General features: G+C 35.8%; 1 protein-coding gene and 1 non-coding gene across 6 annotated transcripts in view; both read right to left on the bottom strand.

Moving 5' to 3' along the window:
* Nucleotides 1–2,357: 2,357 nt before the first annotated feature.
* COP1 (COP1 E3 ubiquitin ligase) overlaps nucleotides 2,358–19,012 on the bottom strand; it is a 166,951-nt gene continuing 150,296 nt past the window's right edge. For 4 of the 5 annotated variants that reach the window (XM_072946062.1, XM_072946064.1, XM_072946063.1 and 1 more), the window contains 2 exons: nucleotides 4,844–4,888; nucleotides 2,358–2,696 (listed from right to left, as the gene is read on the bottom strand). In XM_072946062.1, the coding sequence (XP_072802163.1) occupies nucleotides 2,679–2,696; nucleotides 4,844–4,888 (63 nt within the window). In that variant the 3' untranslated portion in view covers nucleotides 2,358–2,678. Of the gene's footprint in view, nucleotides 2,697–4,762; nucleotides 4,889–19,012 lie in introns of those variants that run through there. The other variant, XM_072946061.1, reaches the window with a different exon arrangement.
* LOC116284846 (small Cajal body-specific RNA 3) lies at nucleotides 9,964–10,103 on the bottom strand. The gene has a single exon (XR_004194506.1).

Raw genomic sequence — 19,012 nt, 5'->3', positions numbered from 1 at the left:
AGCCACTGAAGAAATAAATCTGCTGAACTGCATTCTTTGTTGTCAGTATTTACTATGAGGAAATGACTTCAAAAATTAATCAAGACTCTTCCAAGATATAGGAGTAAGATAAATTCTATTAAGCTGAAACAGGTTTTTAGGTTGGATCATGCTACCACCCTAGTCCAAGCCACCATTAACTCTTGCCTAGTCACCTTCCTACGTGCACTCTTGCCCTCATCTAACCACTCACCATAAATGAGGTCATGTCATTCCACTTAACTCCTTTGATAATAAAATTCAAATCTGCAACGATGTCCTTGAAGGCTCCACATATCGACTGGGCTCTTTTACCTCTTCAAACTCATCCCATACTCATCTCTTCCTTGACTGTTACTGGTTCAGACACGCTCATCTTTCTGAAGCCACAGCTCAGCCCCAGTTTTTGCTGTCCAATAGCTCAATAATCTTACAAGAACTTTTCAAAGTTCTTCAATCCTTAATATTCCTTATGCATGAGCTGTGTGGCCTGAGAACAAAGGCAACTTTGTCTTAAGGAACTCCTACACATACACTGAAATAATGATTACATTAAAACATAAAACCCCATATTCTTCTTCAGTTAGAAGCTTTTTTGGTGTTAAAATGTCCATTATCTTTAAGCCCTGGATAACTAATATGCTACTTTCCTAAGAAATAATAATATTAGTTTGATGTTGACATTCTGCAAAGACTAACTCAAATATTAAAATGGTTTTTATTTACAATAAAGAGTTAAACACAAATTTAAATAACATTGTTCTTAAAATAATAATGTATTAAACGCTGAGTCCCTTTGATAACTAAAGGTACCTTATTACATCTTTCCAAATGTATGGAAATTAACATGATCCTACAATGCTGACAGCTTGAAATAAAACCAAAAAAGCCAGCCCAAACAAAAACCGTAATAATCTGCTTCTACTTAAATGCATTCAAAAAGGCATTAACTCTCTCCTTCCTATTTTGATGATGTTCTGGAAATAACTATCTAAGCAAAGATTTTTGAGTCTATATGTGAATATTCTTTCTATATCTTTTCAAAATCTTGGAAAAGAAGTCCAAAAGTTTATCAGGTCCTTAACACCCAGAAGTTAGTAAGATGTGATTGTCTTGAAGCTCTGAAAAACGGAAAAATTTCACTTAAGGCTGTCTCATTTGGCAGTAAAAACTGATCTGAACTGGTGTAAGACTATTTTTAGTCTTTATTAATCTCATATAATGTGAACATTCATACATTTTGCTGCAGAAATATTAATGTGTTCGAAAATAAGAGTATTGCTCCAGACTCTGTTGGAGGATGTTACATAATACACAGTATATACGCTACTACTTTTCTGAAAGTCAAAAAGTTCTAAATTCCCCAAAATGCATTTGGCCCAAGGGTTTCAGATAATGGAACGTGGGTCTGTAGTAGGCTTCAATAATTCTAAATGGAGAAATACAATGGGATAGTCTGGTTACCCTTATTATTCACATACTTATTCATAACAAGCTTTTCCAAGTGTCTATCTTTATAAAACACATGTGTTGTATAATTGTATCTTTTCCTAAAAAGTGTTCAGACTTAAAGTAGCTCAAACAGGAAGCTTCACACTACTTTTGCTTGACCTGCTTACCCTAACTTCTTTCCTTTTACAAATTGAAAACAACTTATAAAATTAACTAGACGGTCTAAAAGATTACATGGCTTAAAAATTGGGGTAGCAGGGCTTCAAATTCTTCTCCTCTAAGTCAGGGGCTGGCCACCTATGATCTGTGGGCCAAATCCAGCCCTGCACCTATTTCACAGCTTTGACTGTCTGTTTATACGTGGTCTGCAGCTGCTTTGTTGCTACAATGGCAGAGTTGTGTAGCTGTAATATAGACCACATGACCTGGAAGCCTAAAATATTTACTATTCGGCCCTTTACGGAGAAAGTCTGCTGCCTTTGCTCTAAGTCGTTTACCCCAGGATGGTACTGACACCTATGACGATCTGACAGCTATGATTTTGTAAAATAAGTTGGTTTATCTGCATTCAGGGCCTACTTAGGGCTTACAGGTGACATTTCAGAGGCAAAGGCAGAGTTAGCTGATACTTGCTGATGATATAAATCTGGTCAGAGAATGAAGAGAGGAATTCATAAGGTAAAGTCATTAATTTTTCCACCTACTTTAAACATTAAATTCACTGAAAGGAATCCATTTACATTTATACTGATAGGCGTAATTCCAAAGCGGCGGGGAAACATGGACCTTACAAACTGTTCATCAACGTAGTATTCTATAGTTCACACGTGCTACTGCTTGAAAAGCTTCTCTCTCGCCACATCTGACAAAAACTTTCCCAGCTCAACTGTGGCTCAATAAACTTTTATTTTTTGTTATTTATTTTTATTCAAAAGAATTTGTTTCCCTATCACAAAAATTCGATAACCATACCACCAACAGCAGCAAAGTCCGTAGAGTTACATTGATGGTGGAGAGTTCACTGGGTATTCCCAATGTCCCAAAGGTCATAAAGGAGAAAAAAAAAGGAAAAGAAAAAATACTCAAAACAAATCCAAAACCCATGGTGACTTTGGGGAGAGACATCACACGACAGTCTCTGTCTTCTCTTTCGTCAGCTGCAGATGGATTTCGGCAGGAGCAAACACAAATTAGCTTGAGTAAACCTTTCATACCAACTCCAGCACCTAACAGGGAGAAAAAAGAATCAGTTTAATAAAATAGGTTTAAATACAGAGTTTATTCAGGCTTTATTATATTGCAAGTGGAGAACCAAATCATGTAAACTTTCCCTAACTGCTAAAATGTCACAGGATTTTAATGAATTAGACATTCATCTGTTCTTACTTTCAATTCCATAGTTGCACGAACCCTCTCAGATTAGTTATCTCCACAGTTAACTAGGGAGCCTCCCAGATAAACTACATAAAACACATCGATAAAAGAATTGGCTGATGCATAGCATGAACGTTAACATTTTTAGAATAAACGTTGGTATCTTTCTACATTCTTGAGAAAAATTCTAAATACTGCTATTTAGAATTTGAATCTATTTATTTCTTGCATTGATAAACAGTTCATAGTGATCAAAGTAAACAGGACCCAAAATCTTGTCTTCTTCTGTTGCTTCCTTTATCTTCTAGTCAATCATCTGGTATCAAGATATTTTGTTCGTTATTAGAGTTAAAGTAGTACCTTGTCATACAAGAAAGTTGTGATATCGCTACAACTAAAAATAAGAAGCAGCAATGATCAGTTATAAAAAGAGTAGAAGAAATGGCTGAGAAAGAACATCGAACATGAGGGCAATTATGAACATTGTCAAAAAGGATCACGTTAGGTGGAGACCAATTCCAGGTGGCAAAAAATTAAAGGAGCAATTTATCTCCTGCTGCGCTAAGGCTCGACTTATACCCGTGCATCCATATGCTTTTTGTCTTTCCATTGTGGCAAGCAGGTTACTTAACATAAGAGGGCAATGCTGTTACACAGAAATCTTAGATTTGTGACAGAGATTCTCTAAGTACATATGTAGCTTTGAGCTTTCTGTAGATGCATAAGCAATCCCAATTGCTTCAGAAGCCAAACTTGTTGAAGAATAAGGTACAGCTTTTTTGATACATGCCTTGCCATGAGAATAAAATGAAGAGAAACTGAGATACTATAGAGAGACACTGAAAACAGATCAAGACCTTCTACCATCTGGCTTGAGGCTTCCAGAACATAGCACTGATCAACTCAAAAGCCTGGCTTTCATTTAAGTTATCCATAGCTCTCTAACGAGGCTTTCCAAATACAGAAACCAGCTCCATAAAAAGAATACATGTAAATTAATTTGCCCAGCTAACAGTGCAATTCTGCTTCAAGTCTGCTCATTTCATCTACACAGGACAATGTGTGAGGCTTGGACTTGCTCTCCTGGTTGCTGGGTCATTCTCCACTCAGGATGAGTGCAAGGCAGCCACAGCGAAATCAATGCCAAGTGGTGGGGGAAACAGATACATATTAATAAAAAATACTTCCTGATACATCTGTATCAGCAGAGAATATGTAGAAAGAACTGGTACCCACAGGAAAAGTGCTGATCAAACCCATGTACTAAAAACCTCCTCTAAAATGGTGCTTTGTTTACAAGTTTCACTGCTTAGTTCAGCATTCATTTATCCAACGTATTGTGCCCAAGTGCCGAGTATCTAATGGTATAACTAGGTAACATTTTTACTTCCTTGAAATTCTAACTACAAAGAAAGGCATGTGGAAAACTATGTATTAATTGGGGAATGAGACTGTGTGTGAAGAGACATGGAAGTTTTCAGATTACACTAACGACATAATCACATGATCAATTTTCAAGTGAACACCGGAATACCTTTTCTTCCTGGGCAACTGAGGAAAAGTCTACTTGCCATGGAAGAGAAACACGAGGAGAGAAGTTTAAAATATGAGTAACACATTTTAAAATCTGGTGAATGTGTAAGCATCCCCTGCTATATCTTGGGTCTTGTCCATTGAATACCCTGTGAGGTGGCTGCACTGGCCTAACAGAAGCTAAACAGTGCCTGGCCCACAGTGAACGCTTAATTAACAGCTTTCATCTGTTTTTCACTCTGACTGCCTTTCAGTCCCTTCAGCTTTCACATAACCTCTTACAAGTACTACCATCTTCTCCATAGCTGCAAACTACCTGTTCTTTTCCCCTTTAATCAAAGCCACTTCCAAGCAGACAGAGACCCATGACTTGGCATGATCTCTAAGGCTGAGTACAACTCTATATTTTCATGTTATAGTCAAAAATGGATCTGAGTTTAAGATGGAGATGTATAAAATATCTTACCTTAATTGTACCCTGACTGTTAGCAGCAATCAGCACATTGGACTCCTAGAAAAGAACAAGAACTTTTAGAGAACAGAGAAGGATTTAACGGAGGGCAGTCCAAGAGAATAATCTCCTCATCCTTCTTTTTTTCACTTCATCCTAAGCCATCAATAAAATCTAAAATGTTCTAAGTGAATTGGGCCAGAAAGAGAAAGAAAAATGCCATATGACATCACTTATATGAGGAATCCAAAACAAACAAGCAAACCAATAATAACAGGGGCACAAATGAACTACTTCTTATTTATAACTTAGATGACTGATTTCCTGAGTATGTGTAAGCACATTTGACTGTCCTTTATGACTGGATTACCGCATCTGTTGATTCTTATTTTGTGGTTGGCTTTATTCCTTTGATTGACTATGTTAAGTTTAAAAAGCTAAAGCTCTAAACTCTTCTTAGAAACAATGAACAGTACATACATGTAAACTAAAAAAAAATGTGCAGTAGTATACTGTATATGTATTTACATGCAATATAATGTGCATGTACAAAAAAAGTCTGCCAATTTTGTTTCTTAGCACCACAAACGTGTAAAAATAAAATCCCCCAAAAAGCAAAAAAAAAGTCTAAAATGGAGAATCAACTTTAACATGTTTTTACCTATGAATTATAAACACAAAATCCAATATTTTGAGGATAAAGTTTTAATGAAAAATAAAGTTGGAAGCAGAGAAGGAAACTTTCAAACGTAAAGAAAAACAGAAGAGAAATAGACTGCCACTAGGAGGAAAGCCAAGAGAAAGAAAGACCGAAATAAAACACAAATAAGAGTAACTTGAGAAAAACAAAGTACATAATCCTTTCCAGAAGAAATCCCCCCTTCATTCACTTTGTCCCATAAGACACTAGTAACTGGCATCAATCTATGGATAGCTATTTGGTATTAGGAAAGCAAAACAGAAGGTTTTATTTCTAGCAGAAGGAAGGCTATCTTTCTTTTAAATTATTCTATCACTCACTCTATGCATTTTTAATAACCTTAGTAATTACATGAAATAGAATGCATGTGGTAACTTTTTTTTTTTTAATATTCTAAGCCTTTAAGAAAAAACTGTTTCTCTGGAAAGTAGAAAGGGTGAAAAAAGACTCAGTTTACCAGGGAGAATCTCACTGAGTAGGAAGAGCTGAGACATGCCTGCCATTGGAGACAGAGAGTCCAATGGCTCCGAGCTTGGGAGTGCACACAAGTCTTTTTGCTTTTTGGAGTAGGCTGCTTGGAGGAGGTAAACAGACTCAAAACTGCTGCAGAGACCACACGGCTGAGGGGAAGACCGAGGCCGAGTAACTGCTCCGAGAAACAGATCAGGCGCTCAGACCTCACTGAAGGAGGGGGTCTGCCTGAAAATCCCACCGGCTTCCTCAGAAAGTGCTGAAGAGAAGAAAGAAAACTCTTGATCTGTATTCTGGGAAAGTTACTTCGGTCAATCTGAGTTAAACTTTAGATCCTTGATAGGAGGCATCTGTGCTCTACAAGCTTCTGTATTTCTATCTTTCAACCTTCTCTTTGAATCCTAGTAAAGTTACTTTTGGAAAAAAATCTTGCTGCTACTGGTGTAAGGGGAAGTAAATAATTTCTTCCACTATCCCCCAAAGTTTTGGAATCAGAATATTCCTTGGATGCAGTCAGTGGTGATGTCAATGGTCAGTTGTGTCAAGAAGGAATAAAGACATGTTTTTTTCTGGAGATGGGCATGGGGGATTGCTCATGATGGGGTCCGGGACACACAAGCCCCAAATATGGCACCTTGGGACACTGACTACTTTAAGCTGAAGACATCTGAGAAAACAGCAGAAGCAGAAAGGTCGCTCTGACCTCCCACACCCCTCACCCTTCTTCCCTGAAACAGGTCATTAAACCCTCACGTGGGAGGTGCTCTCCCAATACCCAGAGTAAAGGGGCATCTCCAACGACACAGCGATGCCAAGAGCAATCGGAACAGGCCCTGCCAAGCTTCCTGCAGCTCGCTGCTCCTGAGTACAAGCACCTCACACTCCTTAACCCGTCACATCGCTGCATGACTGCCCGATCTTCATCAAACACAGCACCAAATACACAGCTCCATTTCTTTGGGCTGTCATTTCCTTATAAAGGCTCCCACATCATGAAAAACATAATTTACTAAACCTGTATGTTTTTCTCCTGTTAATTTGTCTCTGTCAGCATAATTTTCAGACCCAGCCAGGGACCCAAAGAGGGATAAGGAAAACTTTTTCCTCCCCTACACTGATTATTTTCCTAGCTGAGATTTTCCCCTTAAATCAGCACAATTATTCTTGAAAATAGTAACACAGGTAATGCAGCATTCACTATTAGAACTGGTTTCAGTATCCACTTTGGGGAATTATGGGCTATTGCTGGGACTGGATGTGCACAGAATCAGTGCTTCCACACTGGGGGGTAGGGCACTGGAAGAAGGGGGATTTGTGATTTATCTACTTTTAGTAAACTGAGTCCAGAGAGTGGTTGGAGTGAGATTTGGGTGTCCTTAGGATAAATAATAACTCACTCTGAGCTGATCAAGAGGCAGAATTTCTATGTCTGCCTCAGAAAACAACAAAAGCAAGCACTGTGTGGTGTAATATGGATTTCTTTCTAGCAAGAACTTTAAACAAGTTGTGTGATATCACAACTGCCACCAGAGAATCCAGAAATGATTCTGTGAACACATTCAGAAATGAAGCTACAAACAGCACCGATCAATTTAGTTTCTGTTTGAGGAGACTCCTGTCTCCAAGAAAGCAACTAGCACCGTCATCAGAGGCTGCAATCATCAAGAACTGCTCTGTCTGCTATGGAAACACATCATGTTAGGATAATGAAAAACGTACAGCCCAGAGCTCTCTCTTTCTGCCATTTTGGTCCTAGTCACCTTATGATACAGAGGAAGGAAGAGAAACCTGGTGGAGATGAGGACTCCCCCTGAGGGTAAGGGTGAATCCACTTCTGAGAGTTACAGAGATTATGAATTATACAATTTAAAGTTGTAGTTCTTAGTGGAAGAACATTTGAAAAGCATGGTATGTTATCATACAGTGTGAAAGATTACGTTCAATATAAGCCTAGTTAGATCTAGTTACATTATGACATAAGAGGACTTTGAAGTCTGTACAATTACTACACTAAACCCAAGAAGGAAGACATCTGCTAACTATCCAACATGAATAAATGATGTCTTTTTGTAACCTGAGGAATATTACTGGCATTAAGAAGTGGCCATATTAGGTGCTACCAGAGAGTTAACTCTAAACACTTTTTCCTGTGGAGACAGATAAATATCTCATTAACAAATAAGCCAACACAGAAAGTCACTTTCCAGTTGGAATTGTCTTTTAGGACTAACAAAGAGGTGAGGAGTGTCCTAAGCACTTTTAGAAACACTGAAAGCTATTTACACTAGCAAACGATGAAAGAAAAGTCATAGCTTCACATTTTAGTATGCCCCTCCCTCCAAAGACCATGAACTCATAAAAAAGAGATTTAGGGTTAAACTGTCTTTCAGATAGCCAGATATCAGTTTAAGATAAATGAATTTTTGCATGCAACAGAAAAATAAAACCAGGTATTTTACTTGAGCATAGAAGTATGAAAGTGATAAGTACAAAGTTATTATTGTAGGTTTTAAGTGATTCTTGTTTGCATTTTGAATGACTGGGAATTCTCAGCTGTAGCTGTAGTCTGTCAGAACCCTAATGTAAGTTAAGTTCTGGCTCAATGGGTTGTTTTTACTTGTTAAATAAAATTTAAAATGTCAGCCAGTAATTCTCATTATTTTCTCCTTCTTTCTTGGAAACTGGCAGTTTTGCTGCAAAGCTTTCCTCAAGGTTAAGATAATAATGCACCTACTAATTTCTTCCTAAGATAAAGAGACTAAGAAAAGACAATGGAAAAATTAGCAACGAGTCTTCATTGTAAAAATAGAAGACACATACACCAACATACTCAACTTGCTTATAACGCCAGAGATGCACCAACTTACCTGAAACAAAACTAGTATTCACTGGACAGTTTTCTCTTTGCTAGCTTGCCTTTAAAAATGCCATTATAGCTACATTTCTTGGCCTTGACTGAGACATCCTAGAAAGTGAATAAAGAGTGGCGGGGATACCTCTCAAATATATTTGTAAGCATATGTTGAGATAATTCAGGCATAAGGCATCATTTTCCCTTTTAAGTTAGATCTGAATAATATTTGTGCTCAGGATTTTTAGTTAGAGATCAGCTTAGTGAAAGGTCTTGAATCTAGATTTGAATTTATCATGTAAAGAAATAGAGCAAAAATAATATAAGTAAGGGGAAAAAAATCTTTAAAATGGTTCATTGAACTGAAGACCAGAGTAGATAAGGAATTCTATAAAGAGTCTAGAAAAATAAGGCTACTTATTCAACAGCTGTCTGATGCAGTAACCGCTAGGAGTAAGAAACATGGGGATTTCAGAACCACAAACAAGGATCCTCACACAATTAGTTATAAATAAACCCAGCACTGGCTTGCACGCCCTGGTGCTGTATATTACACCTCAGTGCATTAGAAATGCCACTGCAGCTCCTTCCACTGTTTCTGCTCCCCGCTCCCCTCCCCACAACTTATTGCAGAACATATACAACGAAAAACTAAGATTTCAAATTTAATACTAAGAAATTAACTCCTGGAGACAGTCATTCCTGAAATTTGGTTAGACTTTTCATATTACATAAAATGTACTTTGGAAAAGTCACTTTCTTAATGACTAATCAATTCTTAATGAGAAAAAAAAGAGTTCATGGAAGACACCTCTAAATAGCTTCTTCATATTTAAAATATTGACTGACTTTTACTGATAACCCTGGATTAGTTAAGCCAATATGGTCCCTTAGAAAAATGTTTCTGCATTCATGCCAATTCCTGGTTGAAGTTTCCTTAATCAAACAAACAATAATATCTTGTTTTCAAAAACTGTAATGTACCTCAAAAACCAGTTATGAAGAATGAAGAAGTAACCTCACCTGGCAGTCTATTAATGTAATAATCTACTACACTTGATCGGCAGAGCTAGAGAGCAAAACGGCAAGGAAGCAGGAGCCCTGGTGCTAACGGCTGTTCGGAGGGGAACGATCAGACTTAGCCAGCTGTCCTAAGCCAGACAGAGACCTCCGTGTTGATGTAGGATCACTGCAATTTGCAGACAAAAGGCATTTTTCATTTGTCTACATGGTTGGGTCTTGCAGGTTCCATTTTTGCTGTGCTTCATTGTTAAGAAGGCTTCTGTTATCCAGTCTTTTCTATGGTAACTTCCTGACTGCATCAAATTCTCATTTAAATGCAAGTTAATGCATTCAAATAAGGTACAGGAAAAAACCCCCCAGGATTCAGATACCAGAAAAAGAATGATTAACAAGGCACACTTAGCATACAAAGTCAAAGCGATCTTTACCCAGGGAGAAAAGATCGTAAAGAACATGTACAAGGGAAACAGGATTGAGATACACAAAAATACTACATCATTTTCACCACCCTTCCTTCATTCCAAATGCTTTCCACAGTCTCCCTTCTCACCAAGCAGCCCTAAATCAACTTAATTTTCCTTGCCACACCAGGTAACTTCTCTCTAGATCTTGGATGCTCTTCTGAATAAAGCCAGGAAACAATGTGTTTGTAATGGTGTGTCTGACAGGGAAAAATGACTCCACAGCGCCGATTATCACTAAGGAGAGCCTCTGCACATGGAGCTGTGCATTTCTAAGGGCACTATTTGCAAAATTCCCCCAGAATACTCTGGCAAAGCTGTTCCAAAAGTTCTGTACTGTTTAGGAATGCCATGGAACACAGTGGAAATAGCAATTAATTTAAGACATCGAGAACCAAACCTACATTTTGGTTCTGCCATAGTGTTGTTCAACCCTCTTAGAAACTCAATGTCTTCAACTATAAAACAGATAATCTTAAGAATATCACAGAATTTTTATGAAGACTGTAAGAAAACACACTAAAGTACATAACTAAAAGAACTTGCATATTATAGGCACCAAACAAGAGGTAGTCTTATTAAAATACTAAAACCTCCATTTCTTCACAACTAAAGGGCAGTATTCTCAAGTATGACTATACTATGGTATTATTTTTGTCATCATATTTATGATCTTATAAATTGATTAAAAGCCATTATAATGGAAACATTGTCAAGGTACAGAAGAAATCTAAGTGTCCATCAACACATGGATGGATAAAGAAGATGTGGTGTATGTATATATATGTGTGATATATATATATATAATGGAATACCACTCTGCCATAAAAAAAAAAAAAAGAAAGAAATGTTGCCATTTGCAGCAACATGGATGTACCTGAGGGGCATTCTCCTAAGAGAAATAAGTCAGACAGAGAAAGACAAATACTGTATGATATTACTTATATGTGCAATCTAAAAAATACAACAAACTAAGGAATAAAACAAGAAAGAAATAAACTCACAGATAAAGAAAACAAACTAGTGGTTACCAGTGGGGAGGGCAGAGAGGCAATGGAGGGGTAGGGGATTTAAACAAAGGGTTATTATGAGATTATATGAAATCATCTGTGTGAAACCTCTGAAAATTGTACAGCACTACAGAATTTAAAATTAAAAATAAAAAGAGACTCACACACACACAACAAAGAGAAAAACCACATAATGCAGGCTCTAGGCGAAGACTTAAAATTTAACTTAACTATAACTCTCTCCTAAAAAATGAAGTAGCTCTTATTACAGCAGTTGTCAGTGTTGTTATTTTGCTCTCAAAGGGGAAGCAAGAAATATAACTAAGGCAACATGAATGAAGCACACCAATTAGAGAAAAACACACTCGAACGGCAGCTGGCACAGTGCATTCTATAGCTGCACTAGTACCTGTGAGAAACCAGAAGCCAAGGAGATGAAATGGTTAAGAGAGGCACAGAGAAGTAGGGATTGGGCTGGGACAGAATGAGAGGATAGATTAGATAAATGGGAGAGCGAGGACAAGGCAATACAGATATATAAGGAACAACAAACATGAGCACAAGTCCAGAGGCAAAAACAGGAATAATATGGGACAATGAAGAAACATTCTTAATAGATGTTTTGTGCTAAAAAACTTTAAATAAGTTTGGACAAGTAGCATTATTCTAGATTCTAGAAAACCTTGAACACCGCCAATAGTTTAGATATAATGCCTAAGATCAAACACACGAGTAAATAGGAAACATTAAAGGAGCAGAGAGAGGAGCAACAATTGAAGATCATGTCTATCATTACTTTGTATTTATTTTCAAGATGGGCTTCCTACTTAATCACTACTAAATTTGAAATCTGAGCTACCTTTGAATCACTTCTATTGTATTTTTTTATATAATTGGAAGTCGATTTTCTCAATGATCATATTAATAGTGAAGGCAAAAAATAATTTTTAAATTAGAAAAGGTATCTGAAATGAAAAATATAAAACAATTCACAAATTCAGGTAACATATTTATCAAATTTTCCCCTAATTTTTAATGATGGCCAAATATATAAGTTGTAGTTACATGCAAATACTGACTTTGAAAGAAAATTTTCTAAATGACCTAGGGTCAATTAAAGATAAGTAATGTTTGACTCTACTTGAAGGACATCTGGAAGCAGTGTACAAACATAAGCTGAAGGGGACATAAAGGGGTTAGAAGTGATCTATGGGGGTGGGAGGTAAAGGAAGAAATAGGAATGAGAAGATGAAATGCATGAATGAATGAAAAGAAAGAGACAAATGCAGGAGATACTTGAAAGTGTTATTGTTTTTTGATGAATAATTAGAAAAAAATAAATTAGATAAAATTTAATTTAATTCAACAAATACTTACAAAGCAAATTTTAAAAAGAAAAAAAGTTCAAAAACTGATATATTATAGCACTTTATTATTGAGGAATTCCCTGGGTAGTGTGTTAAATGAAGGTTCGGTAAACAACCGAACTGACAACCTAAAATAATGAGAAAAAGAAGAACAAACAAGAAGTAAAGTCAGCAGAAGAAAAGAGATAATAAAGATCAGGGAGGAAACAAATAAAATAGAGATTAAAAACACAATAGAAGGAAACCAATAAAACCAAGAGCTGGTTTTTTGAAAGAGTAAACAACTTTGGCTAGGCTCACCAAGAAGACAGCAATGACCCATATAAACAAAACTAAGAAATGAAAAAGGAGAAATTACAACTGATATTGCAGAAATACCAAAAATCGTAAGAGAATACCATGAATAATTATTATATGCCAACAATTTGGACAATGTAGAAGAAATGGACAAGTTTCTAGAAATACACAGTTGACCAAAACTGAATGAAGAAGAAATAGAGAATTTGAACAGACTGATTATTAGAAGTGAAGTAGAATCTGTAATTTAAAAAACTTTCTGCAAACAAAAGTCCAGGACCAGATGGCTTCACTAGGGAATCCTACCAAACATACCTTCTCAAACTCTTGCAAAAGACTGAAGAGGAGGGAACACTCCCAAACTCATTCTGTGAAGCCACCATTACCCTGGTGCCAAAACCAGACAAAGACACTACCAAAAAAGAAAATTACAGGCCAATGTCTTTGATGAATATAGATGGAAAAATTCTCAACAAAATATTAGCAAACTAAATCCAACAACATACAAAATGATCATATACTACAATCAAATCGGATTTACCCCTGGGTCACAAGGATGGTTCAACACACACAAATCAATGTGATGCACCATATCAACAAAATAAAGGACAAAAACCACATGATCATCTCAACACATGCAGAAAAAGCATTTGATAAAATTCAACATCCATTCACAATAAAAACTCTTCCCAAAATGAGTACAGAGAGAACATATCTCAACATAATAAAAGCTATTTATGACAAACCCACAGCCAACATAAAACTCAGTGAAAAGTTGAAAGCATTCCTGCTAAAATCTGGAACAAGACAAGGATGTTCATTCTCACCACTTCTATTCAACATAGTGTTGGAAGTCCTAGCCATAGCAATCAGACAAGAAAAAGAAATAAAAGGGATCCAAATTCGAAGGGAAGGGGTAAAATTGTCACCTTATGTGGATAACATGATACTGTATATAGAAAACCCTAAAGACTCCACACAAAAACTGCGAGAGCTGATGACAAATTCAGCAAGGTAGCAGAATATAAGATTAACATACAGAAATCAGTTGCATTTCTTTGCACTAACAATGAAATATCAGAAAAGGAAAGTAAAAAACAATCCCTTTTAAAACCACATCAAAAAAACAAAATACTTGGGAATAAACCTGATCAAGGAGGTGAAAGACCTATATGCTGAGTACTATAAAATACTGATAAAGGAAATTAAAGACAACTAACAGAAATGGAAAGATATCCTATGCTCTTGGATTGGAAGAATTAATATCGTTAAAATAGCCATACTACCCAAAGCAATCTAGAAATCTAATGTGATCTCTATCGAAGTATGCAGGACATTTTTCACAGAAATAGAACAAATAATCCTAAAATTTAAGTGGAATCACAAAAGACTAAGAATTGCCAAAGCAATACTGGGGAAAAAAAAAAAAAAAAGAATGAAGCTGGAGGAATAACCCTCCCAGACTTCAGACAATACTACAAAGCTACAGTAATCAGAACAGTGTGGTACTGGCACAAAAACAGATGTATGGATCAATGGAACAGAATAGAGAGTCCAGAAATAAACCTACACACCTATGGTCAATAAATCTTTGACACAGGAGGCAAGAATATGCAATGGAGAAAAGACAGTCTCTTCAGAAGTAATGTTGGGAAAGCTGGACAGTCGCATGTAAATCAATGAGGCCACAACACTCCCTTACATCATGTACAAAAATAAACTCAACATGATTTAGAGACTTAAACATAAGAAACGACACCATAAATCCAGGAGAGAACATAGGCAAAACATTCTCTGATATAACTTGTAGCAATGTTTTCCTAAGTCAGTCTACTAAGACAAAAGAAATAAACAATGAACAAATGGGTCCTTATAAGCTTTTATACAGCAAAGGAAACCATAAACAAAATGAAAAGACAACCTACAAATTGGATTTGAAATAGTACCTAATTACTCCTGTGAAACTGAAACGAAAAACAGGTCTATGGTAGCCAGTGTTAGAAACACTTTGAAATCACTTTTTCCTCCCTTCCCAGATGGAAACACTATTGGATCCCTACAAATTTCCACAAGTAAGTTCAAGGCTGAATTTTTAAGGAACAGGATCTTTGTTTCTTCTAATTCTAGGCTTTTTTTAAAAATTGAAATATTTACAATGTTGTGTTAGTTTCTGGTGTACAGCATACTGATTCAGTTGTACAAACATATATATATTCCTTCTCATATTCTTTTTCATTATAGTCTATTACAAGGTATTGAATGTAGTGAAGTTACTTACAGACTCACAGACATAGAAAACAAACTTACAGTTACCAGAGGGGAAAGAGGGTGTGGAAGGATAAATTGGGAGCCTGGGATTTGCAGATACAAAGTGCTATATTTAAAATAGATATACAACAAGTTCCTACTGTGTAACATAGGGAAATACATTCAAAGCCTGAACTAGTGGTAACTGTGGGTAGAAATGGGTGATGGATTCAAGATCTATAAAAAAGAAATGACATAGAATTTGTGCTTAGATTAATATCAAACTTGATTTTACATTTCTAAGACTCCAGTTTTTAATGGTCAAAACTCTGTACTTAAATAAATTTGATTTTAAATTTATAAACTGCCAAAGAATAGGACTGTGCCTAATAAAACTTTAAAAAAGCCAACATTTTCTATGATATAGTAAATCACAGCAATCATCTATATTATTGGAATTTCTACAGCAATTCCTAAGTAGAATGCCAAATTGGGATACATGTGTCTTCGCACCTGTCAGTTGCATATAAGAAGTCTGGCAAACTTTTACAGAAACACTCAGTATTTGAGACTAAATAATTAAAAGGTTCTTAATAGTAAAGGTCAGGTCACATCATAATTTCCGAATAGCCTAAATATTTCCTTCACACTTAAAATTCTTGCCCCTGGCTAAATTTGTATGGAGACTTTCATTAGAAAACTAATTTCAAAAAGATGATTCCATTGCTACTATCAAGTCAGACACCGAATTACCTTTTGTAACTGAGACTGAATGACTGCATGTGGTATGGGAGGGGGTGGCTGTTACAGATGGATATATATTATAAATCATATTTTGAAAAAAGTAATCATCTCTAAAATGTTATACGAAATAGAATGGCTGTTTACTCTCAACCTAGTTTCGAAATACGCTGACAATACACAAATTTACACAGCAAGAAGTCTAAGATAATTAAGTGATTATTAAAAACCTCTTACATTTATTTGTATCTGTAGATGTAATACGAACCTTACAAACTAGAAAGCTGAGCTTAGAGATGGAGAAAGAGGGAAAGAGCAATGCTGCTGTGCTTTACAACAAGAAAAGAGCTAGACAACTTCAAATTAATGACATTTCTTGAAACTGCTAGAGAACTGAGTCACAAGCAAAACAAGACAAAATTTGGGAGAAACTGGCACCTGTAGGGAGAGACAAAAACAGAGTATTTGCTTACTTGGCAACAAAACAGCTGGATAAGCCAGTGGGGAGATTAATGTTTAACAGGATGCTACAGGGTGGCTAGCATGGGAGGGTGAGGCCCCCGGCTGCTGTAAACACTGGAGGTTGAGGGGGTAGAATCTTCCTGCACACTTTTCCTCCATGAACTCCCACCAGAGAAGACAGGAGAGAATCTTGAGAAAGCTTCTCATGTGGTGCTGGCTGGAGGAAGGGAATAGCACCCATTTCCTAAAACAACCCAGGTCAATTGTCCCCATTCTCTAATTTGTAGAAGTTTTTGTTACTGGAAAAATACACAACACTGTGAAGCATGGACGATGAAGAGATTAAAAAAAGGTCATAGGTCTCTTAAAAAAGATAGAACTGAAAATTCAAATGCAAATGTTCATGCAAAGAACCAAAACCTCAAGCTTATCAATTATCAATTAGTAAGAAACACAGCACCAAAACTGTGTGGGAGGATCTCTTCGTAAGGACTTATTCACACCTATTCAGAGCCAAGTTTCACTCTCAATAACTCAGGCTGATGAAAAGCCTTACATCTAAAAAACAGACATGAAAAGCTTAAAAGTAATTCATGTTTTTGATAAATCTCATCCAGTAGGAAAAAAATATACCTTCAAACAAAGACTACCAACAAAACCTTTCCCCCTCATTAGTTATATTAAATGAGTGAGTTTAAAATTAGACATTTACACAGACTAACAAAAAAAATCAAAAGCCAAAAAACAAACAAAACCCAAGTTATTACTCTTTTTTTTCCAAGTTATTACTCTTGATCAGTGATTTTTTTTCTCCATATTCCTAAAATAATGATTTGGAAAGAACAGAGTGAAAAGGAAAAAGAGAAATAAGTAAAAACATGTACTAAATGTATAGAACAACAGAGATTGGCCAAAATTAAATGCTTTTCTTCATTCTTCTTCATTAAAGAATGACTGAACCATTTTTTAAAAATTGATGATCACTCTGATGGAAAATGTAAAATCTATACAGTAACCAGGCTCTCCCCACCAATAAGACCAGTGAAATCCCTGTAAAAGATCCTAGAATTTGCTTTGCTATCAATAATTTATCCTTTCCATTAGTAAAGGGAAACACAGTTGTCAGATCTTTAAAATCCAGCCAAATGTAAAAGGCTAACTGAAAGGTCTCAACCTTTTACAAAACAGAAAGCTTTAAGGAAATAAAAATATTCCTTATAAACAGGGATTCCTGTTGAATTCTGAAGTTCCAAGGCCAACTTACTAATTGGAAGAGACATAAACCCTCCTATATTTTATTCTTTTTAAAATGTAAGATAAAATGTTTTTAAATATAAATACCCACATAAGTCTCTAGATCAATTATCCATTCTTATTAGTTGACATTCTGGATTAATCTGAACCACTACTGTCTTCCATTAGTACAAATATCAAGGATTATCATGTGAATTACAAATTTGATTGGTCAGTAAAAAAAAAAAAATGGTAAGAAAGAGCACATGAGTATGACTAGTGAAACTTAAATGACTCCCGGCTGCTAAAAAGAAGGATGACAGATATCCAGTTATATATTTCAAACTAGGCAAAGGTATTCCAATAGTGTGGCATGAAATGAAGTACTTCATTTTTTATTTACCAGGTGATAACACTACCTTACAATCCATGAGGACTTTTTTTTGAGAGATATAGTAATTCATAGCAATTAAAAAAAAAAAACTCTTGGGTCTCTTAAAATAAACTAATGTTTCAAATGTTGTTAGCATTAAAAAACACTAAAAGCAAGACAATTACTACTATTTTTCTCTTCCAATCTCTGGAAAGCAACTCACAAAGATATGCGTGGTTAATCACAAAGCCACAGGTCAATACTCGGGATTTAAAACAGTAAATTAACAAAATGGAACTAAATCTTAAAGCCAAATTTATGTTCTACACAGTCTATCCCTAACACTTCCTACTATCACTAGAGTCAAAGATCTTGAAGACAAATACAAGCATGACTAACTGCCTATTTAATTCTCGACAATGTGTGAATACATAATTATTAAAACCAAATGATCCAGATTCATTTTCTGCCTCATCTTCATTTTTTGGTTGGCTATCACAGTTCAGATAAAAAAATCTTTGTTTTCATTCAAGTTCATATTCTTATCTATAGCAAAAAAAAAAGACTAATATAAACAGGCAAAAATTAGACAGCAATTGTAATAGATTGACTTTTCTACATAATCAAATTATTCCTATGTTCAGCAGTAATAACTTTTCTACCATTTTGGGAATAGCCAATGCCAACTTCTGACAGCTTTATTTGGAAAAATGCTGCATAAAATGGGACTGAAGGTATAATGGAGTAAGATATGAAAGGCACAAACCCCTGTAAGAATCACATCAATATAATAGAGTGTCATAAAGACAACAGAGATTAATGTGAAACTGTGGAAGTAAAATACAAAAATATATTTCCCTTCCCCAGACAGGATGCAAATTTGAGTTAGGAGGAAACACTTTCCTCTTACAGTTGCTGTCCTTGGTTAATCCTGCTTTAAGTAACTTA

Source organism: Vicugna pacos, chromosome 21 (genome assembly GCF_048564905.1).
Source record: "Vicugna pacos chromosome 21, VicPac4, whole genome shotgun sequence".
Lineage (NCBI taxonomy): Eukaryota > Metazoa > Chordata > Mammalia > Artiodactyla > Camelidae > Vicugna > Vicugna pacos.
This window is presented reverse-complemented; position numbering and strand designations above follow the sequence as displayed.